Here is a 12,752-nt window from a genome sequence, read left to right as displayed (position 1 = left end):
TGTCATTCTCCAACTTGGCAAATGACTGCCTGGTGCAGTGGAACAAGAAAAAAATATATAGTGCACAGTTTCAGTATGTATAACTCTATTTAAGAATCGGTATAAAATACAGATGGCCGAATAGCCGCCGGTTATCATACCGTAGCCGGAAATCCGATAAAGACGTATCCCGGACAGTGGCACGTAAGTACCCTAACCCTCCCCTCTCCCCCCCCCCCCCTCCCTCACCCTAACCGTCTGTGGCCAGAGGCCGACCACACGTGATTAAGATGGATGCCAAGGCATTGAGGGGATTAACCCTCATGCCGTTGCACCATTTTTAAAAGGACAAAAGGCGCCAGGCGCCCATTGTAAATGTGTACTCTGCGCTAGGCGCTGAGTGTTAATAAGTGTGCTTTTAATGTTCTATATGTCGCGGCCTGGACCCGCTGCACTGGGGGAGTGTAGGTAGAGTGTGTCATGGCCGCTGCGGGACAGGGAGAGCCAGCTCCCACTGCGACCAGTGCTGAAACAGTTAAAGTGGACACAGTCTAAAAGCACACTGCACATGGTTCATAGTAAACTGTATTAATATACACATATTTTGCGGTAGAGCACTGCATCTGCAATGCATTGGTGTATAAAGTGGACTAGTATAGTCTATGACATGTTTGAATATATTTTTGTATGTAATATGGGTTTAAATGCACTTATAGAAATGTAACATGTCCTGACCTTTGGAGACAAACTCCTCGTTAGACATCCTCACTTAGGGAAGGATATGGTAATTACCCTAGCCTGGCAGTGGAGGGTTGGGTGTTGACTGAAGAAGCCTTTCCTTTGAAATGCGGGCTAGGGAGACACCTGTGTGTCTGTGTACAATACCAAGCAAATTTGTAAAAGACAAGTTGTTTGTGTTTAGGAAGCTTCTATGTTGTGTAAGAGCTTAGAAGGTGTTAAGACTCAGAAAGCCCAAACTGGTTTAGTCATAGACATGTGAAGAGACGAATGCAATAGGAATTTGCATTATATTTACCTTTTCAGGAACAGTATATGCTAACTCAGTTTATGCTTAGGAAACCAAATGTTTTTGGGTGGTATCAAGGAAATTGATTTCATTTCTGTGAAATGTAAGACGTATTTATTTATGTTTTGTGAGATAGCCTGATTGGCTAGAAGGAACCTAGGGCGGACTTACCCCCTGTGGTAATGTGTATTGGAGTGGCAGAAAAGAAGGCTTTGTGCCTGGTAAAATTGTACATCCTTGTAAATCCTGTGTGGAGTAGAATTGCTGTAACATCTTTTGAATGCTGATATTCCCCTTCAATCAGAAGGGAGGGTCTTTTTTAAGACTGAGAGCAGTAAACACCTTTACCTTTACTCCGACTACATCTGTACCCTGCGACCAACAGAATTGCGCCAAAACGCTATTCCGTTCTCCTGCTGTTCTGGGTAAGAGCTCAGCATCTCCAATTTCAAGCCCTCTGCCAAGCTACCGTGCAGGCCTGGTCCATTGCGAGGGATCAGGTGGGAACAGCCGACACCAAACAGGAGGTGTGTCCGCAGTTAATCAAACGCATACGCAGCAGAAGCGGTTCCAGGTGCCGAGGTAGGAGCCTGATTGTACATAAAAAGCAGTTCCAAGCGCCGCTGAAAGTAGCGTGGTGGTGGCAGCTTCAGTAAACGCCCACGATGCAGTGGGCGGAGTCAGTGACAGGCGGTCACTGACGGTGAGAGGGAGTCCAAAAGCGCTAACCTGTGACCAGGGTCGGCCTAGATGAAAGGCGTCTGGTCACACCCTCCCTTAGTGGTGCCTAACCCTAACCTCCCTGGGGATTGGGTATGTAATGCCGGCTGTCGGAATGCCTCCTGTCAGAATACCGACAGCGGCATCCCGATGGTTGGTATCCTGATAGGGGTCGGGTAAGTACACTTACCCTCCCCCCTTCCTCCCTAACCCTTTCTTGTAGCCTAATCCTAACCCTCCCCGTTAGTGTCTAAACCAAACCCCCCCTCTTAGTGCCTAACCTCCCCCAGTGGTGCCTAACCCTTCCCCCTAGGGGTGCCTAACCTTAACCTTCCCCCCCCAAAACCTAACCCCACTATTCTCCCTAAACCTAACCCCCCCCCCACGGACTTATCTCGTTCGGTCTGGCATCCTTCGGCATTCTGGCATCAGGATTAAGTTATGCGTCGTTATTTTAATGCCTATCTTAAGTCCCTTATCAGGATATCAGTGTAGGTATTGAGGCTGGTCTCATAACCACATCCCCCTCCCCGGGGGGGTACCTAACCCCCCCTTCCCACACCCTATACCTAACCCTCCGGGGGGGGGGTGCCTAACCCTAACCTCCCCCCGGGATTGCATAACCATAACCCCCTCTCTCTCTAGCCTAGCCCTAACTCTCCCAAGGGGTGCCCAACCCTGTCCTCCCAGGGATGCCTAAACCTAACCCCCCCCACCCCCATGGCTAAGAACTAACTATACCCGCTTACCATAGTTCAGGATTTTGTCATCGAGCTAAAGATAGGGATCAGGAATTTGACACCTATCATTAGTCCCGGGTCGGCCTTCCATTGTCGGGATTCCGACAGCTGGCATTCCGGGCAGCGGTAATGTAACTACATCCCCTCTATTTATTATATCCAAAACACTCACCTATTATGCAAAGACATGATCTGTCTGATCTGGCTGGTAATTTACTTCACTTCTCATCAATGTTTCCACTCATGTTTTCTTGAAATAAAGAAAACCTTTGTATATATCTGTAAGGTATTATACTATCAATAACCAATACAATATGTTCACATTGTATTTGAAAATATAAAGCATTGTAACTGTCAATTCGCAAAACTGATCTTTGTAAAAAACAAACAAAAAAAAAAAACTTGCAATCTATTTCTGCCTTGGATCACAAGTGACTCTGGTTAGTTACAATGACTACCCACTGCTATGTGTGATAATGAGCATTTACCAGGGAATATATAAACAAGCACATCAGCCCCTACCTCACTGGCACTTACAGTTTTAATTCTATTCAACTCCCTCACTAGCAGGGCTGCCATCAGAAATTGTAGGGCCCGGGACTGACAAAATGGGCAGGGCCCCCCTCCTCCCCTCTTTCCTTATCACCCTGAAGATGGCTTTTTCTCCTGGTCTGACTGGCAGACGCTTCTCACCTGCTGTGACTATTCTGACCTCACAGTTGTTGCTACTGTAAATCCAAGTTGGAGAAAGGACCTCTCTGACATCACAACCACGTGACCGCTGCAGCAGGGCTGGACCGCTCCAGTGTTACCATCCATGTGGGCATGGAGGGGAATATAAACCTGTGGTGAGCGAAGTGAACCTGGGTCACTTTTGACCCCCCTGTTCTGTACCTGGCCCCTCCCCCTTTGGTTGAGGGCCAGGTGGTTGTGGCGTCAGAGATCCTCTACAGCACCTCTTTCTAGACCTAACCCTGACCTCACCCTTCCAGTGGCAGTGACTCAAAACAAAAAAACTTTATTAAACAAGTTGTATTTGTTTATTGTATTTATGCCCCCCCTACATGTCTTACAATACATATGTATTTTATGAGTTTGTTCCCCAAGACCACCTTTCCATTATACAGTATGTGTTTAGTAATGTTGTGTCCCCTTTTTTTTTTTTTTTTAAACTTGCATGTTTCTCCATTTCATCCTCACCTGTTGTTTTATGATTGCTGCTGCTGGGGCTTGACTCAGGCTTGCCAGGGCGGTGTGAGTTTGCGCCTCTTGCAGGCAGGCAGTTCTTCTCGGATGGTGATTGTGAAGGAGGCATTGTGATGTCACGACGTCCTAACCCCTCGCTCTTCTATCTCAGTACCAGTGCAGTGCAAACCAGTGCTGTTTGCCCCCGGCATAATCAGCAGGAGGCGGGGACTAGAGACAGCCAGCCGTTGAGCGCACCGCTCATGAATTATACATCGCAGCGGGCGCTCGCCACTTTAGACTTCTGCACCTGGAGCAGCAACTGCCGGGGAGCGGAGCTTCTCTGTCGGCCGTCAGGCATGTGCATGCAATGCACGCATGCGGCGGCACGGCTTACTTAGCAACAAAATTGTTCCAGCCTGGGGGGCAGATGTTACCATGCCCCTGGCCCAGCCCTCCCCTGGCATTAGAAACGGGCCCCCCTCTTTCTGCCCAGTGTCCGGGCCCGGGACTGCAGTCCCGGCAGTCCTCCCCTGATGGCGGCCCTGCTCACTAGTGTACATTTTTGTCACAAGACAATTAATATACCAGTATGTTTTAGGACCGCTGAAGGAAAACATAAAACACATGGACTCCATTTTTGTCACAAGACAATTAATATACCAGTATGTTTTAGGACCGCTGAAGGAAAACATAAAACACATGGACTCCATGGAAACGCTGCACAGACAGTGCCCTAGTTGTAATTGAACCCAAGGCATCATGCACTGTAAAGGAAGCAATGTTATGTGCTGTTTATTGGTTTTTAGTAAAGGACAACTGAAAGGTATAGCTTTTGATATAGAACTTATAACTTATACATTCTTACTACTAAATATATATTTAGGGGTATATTATTTACTAAAGTGCGGGTTTTTAGAAGTGGAGTTGTTGTCCATAGCAACCACTCAGATTCTACTTTTATCTAGCACCTTCTAGAAGATAATAGCTGTAATCGGATTGGTTGCTATTGGTATAACCTCCACTTCTAATAACCCGCACTTTAGTAAATATACCCCTTAGTGTCCATATTCTCAAAAGCAGAGAAAAATAATTAATACTTCTGTGCAATATACATTCTAATAATCTGTTTATTCAACAGGCATTTAGAGGAACACTAGGGCCACCTGGAATTCCTGGAGAGACAGTAAGTATTGCAGATTAGCTTCTGTTACACTACAGACTGCGCTAATACTTACCGATATCCTGGCTGCCCCATCCGGGAGGGAGCAGCCAGGTCGGCTTAGCAGGGGGGCGGGGCCGGCATAAGGGGGCGTGCCCGGAACAATACGTACCGATTGTGGGTGGGGCTAGGGGCGGAGCCACTTACCCGCATGATTTTGACCCCGCTACACAATGCCGATATTTTCGGCATTGTGGAGCAAGGGGCAAGGTAATGATGATGCGATTCAGTGAGATTCGCGTCATCAGCCCCCACACTGCGGGTGTTTGTGCAAGTATTGCGGGGGGGGACTGGAGGGGCCGGGAGACATGCCTACTTTTCCAGGTGGTCGGCAGCAGCACCCGATTTTCTGGAGGCTACCTACCAAATCGTGAGAGTAGGCATGTACGCGCTAATAGCTTCTGTGTAAGGTAACATTTTCGATGAGAAGACATATAGCCAAATAAAGCAATATCATGTACAGATGAAATCTAAGTTTGCATATTTGAATTTGGCTCTTAAACCATAACTTTGGCACTTCCTCATTAAGGGCTCTATTTATTAACTGTTTATTATTATCTATTGACTATTTATTATTTATTATTTTTACTGAAATAAAGTGAAAAAGAGTGTTTTCACACTCTTCACATTATTTTAGTTTCACTAAATTTACTAAAGGGCAATTGGAGTAGAATTTGTAAAATTCTACTCCAATCCCTAATTATCACATAATTTTAGTAAGCAGATCGCATTTCCCATTACAATTATGCCTGAGATTTACTAAAAATAAAATGTGAAAAAATATCAGGGGAAGCCCTGTGATAATAACGCCATCTGAAGATGGCATTATCCAGGGTCTCCCCCGGTTCCCCAACTGCTGCTCTGCTCTAACAGGCAGAGCAGAGCCGGGAACCGGACTCCAGTGATCAGCTGTGTGGTCTAAATAGACCACAAGCTGATCACAGCTAAAAAAAATTTGTAAAAAACTTAACTGAGTCCAGGCTCGGTGATCGGTGCTCCGGTGATGACCTCTGGGGCTCCGGTCAGCTGGTCTCCCGGATCCTGCACTGTGACCCTGGTCAGCGGCTTCATAGAACAGCTGACTGGGTCACAGTGCAAACAGTTGACTGGGTTACAGTGCAGGATTGGAGACCAGCTGACCAGAGCCCGGAGGGAGGACATCACCAGAGCAGCGATGACCAGAGGTAAGTGAAATTAAGTTGGGAGTTGCGGGGGGCCTGCGGGGCGGCCTGTGGGGGTTTGTGCACAAAGAAATAATGTAGGTATCTACACAGGTAAGGTCCAACATACAGACTGAGGTTAGGGCAGGCAGCAATCATGAAAGCTCAGTGTCCAGGCAAAGGTCAGGGCAGGCCCAATGATTAGAATCCATCACATCCAGACACAGGCTAGGGAAAGTGGCAATGAATGAAATTGAAATCTAGTCCAATACCCAAAAGGAGGTCATGTAGACAGAATGGTCTAACAAGAATCCAGTAACATCAAGAACAACCAGAAATTCCACATTATACTTTCCTTGCCTCCCCTCCTCACTCTCTGCTCTTGACTTTGCTACCTACTTTACATCTAAAATTGATTCCATATGTCAGGTCATCATATCCAACCGGTCCCCCACCTCTCCACATCCTCCTTTCCCGGATCACCCCTCCCTATCCATTTTACCAGCTCTGATATCTTTCTCCCCTGTATCTGGAGAGGAAGTCATGGCCCTCATCCGGTCCTCCCCCCCTTCCACCTCCCCCCTTGACCTTAACCCCGTACGTCTCCTCCACTACCTCTCTCCTTGTGCCTGTTCCCATCTCGCCCACCTCCTCAATCTCTCCCTCTCATCTGGCACTGTCCCTTCTGCATTCAAACATGTTTTTGTCTCCCCCTTTCATAAAAAACCTACCCTTGATCCTAACACTCCAACTACCGTCCCATCGCTCTCCTCCAATTTGCCTCCAAGCTCCTTGAGCGTGTTGTTTACAACCACCTTACCACCTTTCTTTTCTCCCACTCCCTCCTTGACCCTTTTCAGTCTGGCTTCCGTTCTCTCCACTCCACTGAAACTGCCCTCACAAAAGTCAGCAATGACCTACTTTATGCTGAATCCAAGGGCCACTACTCTCTGCTCATTCTCCTTGACCTCTCTGATGCTTTTGACACTGTGGACCACGCTCTCCTGATGCAAATCCTTCTCTCCCTTGGTCCCTTGAAGGTGGGACTGTGTGATGTCATGACATCACGCGGTACTCGCGCAGTGCTTTTCTTATAGCATTTTGACCGGACGGATTTCTTGGGGCAAAGGGGGCCCTCCACGGTCCTAGCCATTCAGGAATCTCAGCAGTCCAGTTTATCAAGAGAAACACAAGAGTATGGGGCTGAGAGACACAAGTGATAATAACATGGTAAACTTGACAATTCTTTTAAAAGTACACTAGGCCTGTAGTCCTGCACTCATTGTAAAAGAGGCCACCTATAATTTCCAGTGCACCAATGTGTCTGAAACTGGCTTAGATTTAATTTTATTGGACTCTAGCAGCACAATCCAATTAGGGAAGCATTGGGCCCTTCATCAATCATATGAGAGCTCAAAACAAAGAAGGATAAAACTATACAAGAGCTGGGGAAGAAAGAAAAAATGTAGTCATCATATCGAAGACCCCAAATTAACATAAGCATAACACCTGTCAGGTTGCGGCCTAGGATCGGCTGTTGCTCACCTTTGCGCCGACTTCCCCTGATCTCCCGTGGGGCCAGACGTCAGGTGCGGCGGAAGGTAACGCGCTGAGTATTATACATAGTGCCATGTCAACTGCCTTGGACTGCTGCATGCCTGGTTTCTGCGGATGCGGCCATGACAGTTTGCATCACCTGACAACTCCATACCCAATGGTAGCATGAAGGTGGTCAGCTGACACTGTCCACCAATGATCTGCTACTGCAGGGGATAAAGCCAAACTACGGACCTCAGGAAGTTGCCTGAGCAATGTTGTCATTTTCCAGTGTCTGCTGATGCTACTTCGTTCCAGGTCTGTCCTTGTGTTACTCCTGTGATTACCAGTGCCGACTCTTGTACTCGAGTATATCTCTCCAGTGCTTGCAGCCAGGGCCTGCCCACCCGTTACGCTGACTACGCAGAGGTGTAGAGCACCGGCCAGCAGAGGGCGCCATGGTCAGCCTGCACAACTTATTTTTTATACATATAATAATCCCTTTTCGCTTCTCTCCGCTCCTGGAAGCCGTGACACTGTTATTCCCTATAGGCATGTCCTATATACACATGCACAGGGGGGGATTCTGCGCCTCATTGTGCTCCAGTGTGTTCAGAATATCTCTCCTGTGCTAGCAGCAATTACCAAAGTATTGTGCTACAATGAGTTCAGAATATCTTTCCAGTGCTTGCACAAATTACCTAATCATTGTGTTCCAGTGTGTTCAGAATATCTCTCATGTGCTTGCAGCAATTACCAAAGTATTATGCTACAATGAGTTCAGAATATCTTTCCAGTGCTTGCAGCAATTACCAGCCACAGTTCTGCAGTCACTACTGCATCCAGTTACAATACCGCTGTCACTACAGCGTCCAGCCTCGGTTCTGCAGTCACTACTGCATCTAGTCACAGTTCTGCTGTCACTACAGCATCCAGCCATAGTACTGCTGTCACCACAGCATCCAGCCATAGTACCACTGTCACCACAGATTCCAACCTCAGTACCGCTGTTACTACAGCACCAATCCTCAGTGCCTTGTTACTTCCTGGGTCCTCCGGTGTATATATTAGTAGCTACACTAGGGTGTAGCTTAATCCTTGTGTGTTTTATCCTCTAGGGCCACGGTAGCAAGGCTCTCTATTCCCGTGAGTATCAGTATTACCTGACCAAAGGACTGCGACCTGCTAGCTGGGTGCAGCTAAACCTGCTAGGAGGGGTCACAGGCGAATACCTCCCGGCTGGTTAGACTCCGCACCTTTGGTCATGTCTTGTAAATGACTGGTACTCGTGGATGAGGAGACCTTGTGTACAGGCCCCACGTCTTAGACTTGCTCTAGCCCTGAACCTCAGCTTGCACCAGTCAGCAGGGGATTCCATACAGCCGATCGTGACAACACCCAACTAACAGCTACTGTAGCTCACACTCTATATCCTAAATATGGACCACATAGTGTATGATTTGTGTTATATATAAACTATATAATTATTTGCACCATCACCTTACTCAGGGGCGCCATAACATTTTTCGGTTGGGGGGAAGGGGGGGGGCAAAATATATTTGATTTTTTATATATATATATATATATATATATATATACACACTCATATATATGGGCCATGCAGAGGGGGGGGGGGGTTGGGAGTGGTTGTAGTGCCGAGAATGGGGGGTTTGTTTGGGTCCAAAGGGGGGAGTACGTAGAGGGAGCTGAGTGGTAAGAAGGGAGGAATATATAAAGTAGGAGGGGAGGTGGGCACAGGGATGCTCCCAGAGGAGGGGCCATCCGGCAGTTACTAGCCACTGTAGGGGTCAGAGCTAGGTGGAGGGGGGAGGAGAGAGGAGGTGGGCAGAGAAGGGCTGTGGGGAGGGAGGAGGTGGAGCAGCTGGGAAAGGGGAATATCTCTGTTGCCTGGCCCCGTGGTAACCCCAGGGCCGGCTCGAGCCATGTTCGACCAGTGCGGTCGAATAGGGGCGCCAGCCCATAGAGGGCGCACCTACCCCGGTGTTCCAGGATTATGGGGCGTCGGAGTACCTGTCTGCACAGGGCGCGGCTCCTGCTGGGTAACCCTGATCCCATAAACTGGCATCTCTCAAATAATTTAGAGGGTGAGTCGCCTATGATATTACTATTAATACATCTGGTAACCGCCTGCTATATATAATGCCGTAAATAGCAATTAACTACACTCTGCATCCTTCCCTCCCCGAATCATGTTTATAAAATGTTCAAGAAAAAGTACAGTCTAAAGATCTGATTAACAAAAAAAATAGATAAATAAAAGTGAAGTAGCAATTATATATACTTCATGAAAATATGAGTATTGAAATTGGGTTTATTACATCTAAACAGTTTCAGTATTTTGAAATATTTCATAATTAATTTCCAGTACTTTTGAAATCTCACACAAGGTCAACATATCCTTCTATATACTGCGGATAGAATTAGAAGTATAATTAGGCAATTAAATGCAGAATGTTTAGCATTTGTATTCATGTATTTCAGGGCAGTGAAGGCAGGAGGGGAATCTCTGGCAAACCAGGTGGCAATGGACCCAAGGTATATTTGAACCATTTGTTTGTATTATTTTCATTACATTAACCCTTAGATGAAATTGGAATGTTATGTATATACTGTAACAGCTGTGACAAATGTTTACTTTGCTGCTAGTGGCTTTTACTGGCTGTCCAGGGATGTGTAGTCTACTGGGCACCTCAATATTCACCATCTGACATCTCTTGGCAGCAGAGTGCCCTTGCAGATACCCCAAGAGCATACTGCGCAGAGCGGTGGGCGTGGTCGGGTAATAATGCCGAATTGGAGGCGGGGCGGGGGTGGGCTGCGCGATTGCGTCATCGTGGCCCCTCCCCCTCTTCACAATGCCAAACAAAAATGCCATTGTGAAGCAGGGGGCGGGACCACAATGTCGCATCACTGTCCCCCACCCCCCGCTGTGGGGGTTTCTATTAGTAGTCGGGGGGGCAGACGGCAGACAGGAGGCTTGCCTGCCTTTCCGGGGTTCCCGAGCGGCACCCGATATTCAGGAGGCTCCCGACCAAATCAGGGGGGTAGGCAAGCCTGCCCAAGAGGCAAGTAATAATTTTTCCTTGGAGCTGTCATGAGCTTTAGCAAAAATAAATGTTCACTATTGCAAGTAAGGGTTGAAATGTTCTTTATGAAATGATTAATGTTTCAATATCCTTGTCCTGGAGTGTTACTACTCCAATAAGTGGACAGACAACTACTGTGTTTAAAATGAACAAATTGTAAAATATATACACTGATGGGTCTTGCAGTGAGGTGCACCCTAAATGGACTCACATCAATATAAACAAAATATCAGTCACCCCTTTAGAAGATAATTTGGAAATATGCCCTATTGCTGTGGGTCAATTGCTAATCTCACTATAAAAATGTCATCATAACTTTAACATTATTAAAGTATTATCATAAGTGGGCGGGATTCAGTAGCAATCATCCAATCAAAGCGCTGCAGATGATCATCATGGAACGGGTACCCACAAGTGATATGCCTGTGTAAACAATGTATTTTGTGTCGCACTAGTTGATCTAGATTGTGGTTTAGTTGTAACAGCTGCTGGGTCTATATAGGGTACCCCATTCTTATTACTGGAGATTACTATAGAAATCCGGAAGATCCACGCTAAATTGATGGTGCAGTATGTGTGTTACTTCCAATTCTGTATTGGATACAAATGGATAAACCCCGCAAAATGTTGTTTTAATACTAATTTATTAAATTGAATTAAATTAAATTGGGAGTCACATTGCTCCTGTTGTGGCCAAAAAACAGGCTAGATAAGTTAATGTTCCAGAATTTAGTCAGTACCCTGACTGGGATTTCTGTCTGCAAAGTATGTGTTACTGTGTTACCCTAACCGGGTGAAATGGGATGGCTATTGAATTCCCTGACCGACTGCAGACAGAAATCCCAGTCAGGGTACTGACTAAATTCTGGAACATTAACTTATCTAACCTGTTTTTTTGGCCACAACGGGAGCAATGTGACTCCCAATTTAATTTAATTCAATTCAATAAATTAGTATTAAAACAACATTTTGCGGGTGTTTATCCATTTGTATCCAATACAGAATTGGAAGTAACACACATACTGCACCATCAACTAGTGCGGATCTTACAATTTCTATAGTAATGTATTTTGTGTGTGGACAGGCTCTTATTGTACTTTGGCTGTGCTCAGACACACCAATCCATACCCTATCCCGTCACCCTAAGCACCGAGAGGCCTAAGACCAAAATGTTTCCATCCACCTCTACACGAGCCCCTATGTCTGCCATTGTTCATTCAAAACTGAAACTTGGGTCCCAAAACTGCTCTACGGATTAAAAAGAAGAAAAAAGTTCACAATACATTTATATTTTCTGCATTCAGGAACAACTGTACAGGTTGCAAACACTTTAGCTGACCCATAAATGATGCCTATAAGGAACTGATTATATAGTTTCTGCTGTAAAACTAAGGAAACGTTGAGCTCATGGGAGATGCTCGGCATTTGAAGACCATTAGTTTACAAATTTGTTCATTGCATCATATCTCTAATCAGTGTAAGCAAATTGTGTTAGGGAAACCACAATCCGATCTCTAGAGCTTGTCACATTATGTTTGTTTTTTTACTAACAGGTTTATTTTAGGCTTGTATGCAAAATTATCATTTCTATTACATTTTTGTGTTATCTAGGGATCTACCGGAGACACTGGACCCCCTGGGCATGCAGGAATTAAGGTAAATTAAAACAATGATATAAGATGTTTTATCAATTACAAAAAGTACTTATAGAAGTGCATCTTTAGTAACAGTCTACTTCTCAATTGGAGAACACAAATCTAATGTGTATTAATTGTCTGGTTTAGCTATAAACTGGGGAGCATCCACATATACATACAAGGAATCTCTGGGTCAATATCTGTTATTATGCTCACTGATTGTGTTCTGCAGGAAGATTTGTGCTGTGCAGGAAGATTTCTGTGATACCTTACTGGTGCTGTGGTACACTTACTCGGAGTACCTGAATGAACTATCTCCCACCCCTTCGCCGTGACCCTAATCTGTTCCAGCTATGGTGTGGGTATGGCATCCATGACCAGCAGCGCCTCCAAATACACAGGTGCTTAGCACAAAGTACCTGATGGAGGGGACACACAT

At 46.0% G+C, this 12,752-nt stretch overlaps 1 protein-coding gene across 1 annotated transcript in view; it reads left to right on the top strand.

Moving 5' to 3' along the window:
* The window catches only part of LOC148535362 (uncharacterized), a 242,115-nt gene that overhangs the window by 79,204 nt on the left and 150,159 nt on the right, over nucleotides 1–12,752 (top strand). The window contains exons 9-11 of the mRNA XM_088462674.1: nucleotides 4,793–4,837; nucleotides 10,072–10,125; nucleotides 12,288–12,332. Coding sequence (XP_088318800.1) covers nucleotides 4,793–4,837; nucleotides 10,072–10,125; nucleotides 12,288–12,332 — 144 coding nt within the window. The remainder of the gene's footprint in view (nucleotides 1–4,792; nucleotides 4,838–10,071; nucleotides 10,126–12,287; nucleotides 12,333–12,752) is intronic.

The sequence above is a fragment of the Taudactylus pleione genome, unplaced genomic scaffold (genome assembly GCF_031769625.1).
Source record: "Taudactylus pleione unplaced genomic scaffold, aTauple2 ptg000053l, whole genome shotgun sequence".
In the NCBI taxonomy this organism is placed as follows: domain Eukaryota; kingdom Metazoa; phylum Chordata; class Amphibia; order Anura; family Myobatrachidae; genus Taudactylus; species Taudactylus pleione.
This window is presented reverse-complemented; position numbering and strand designations above follow the sequence as displayed.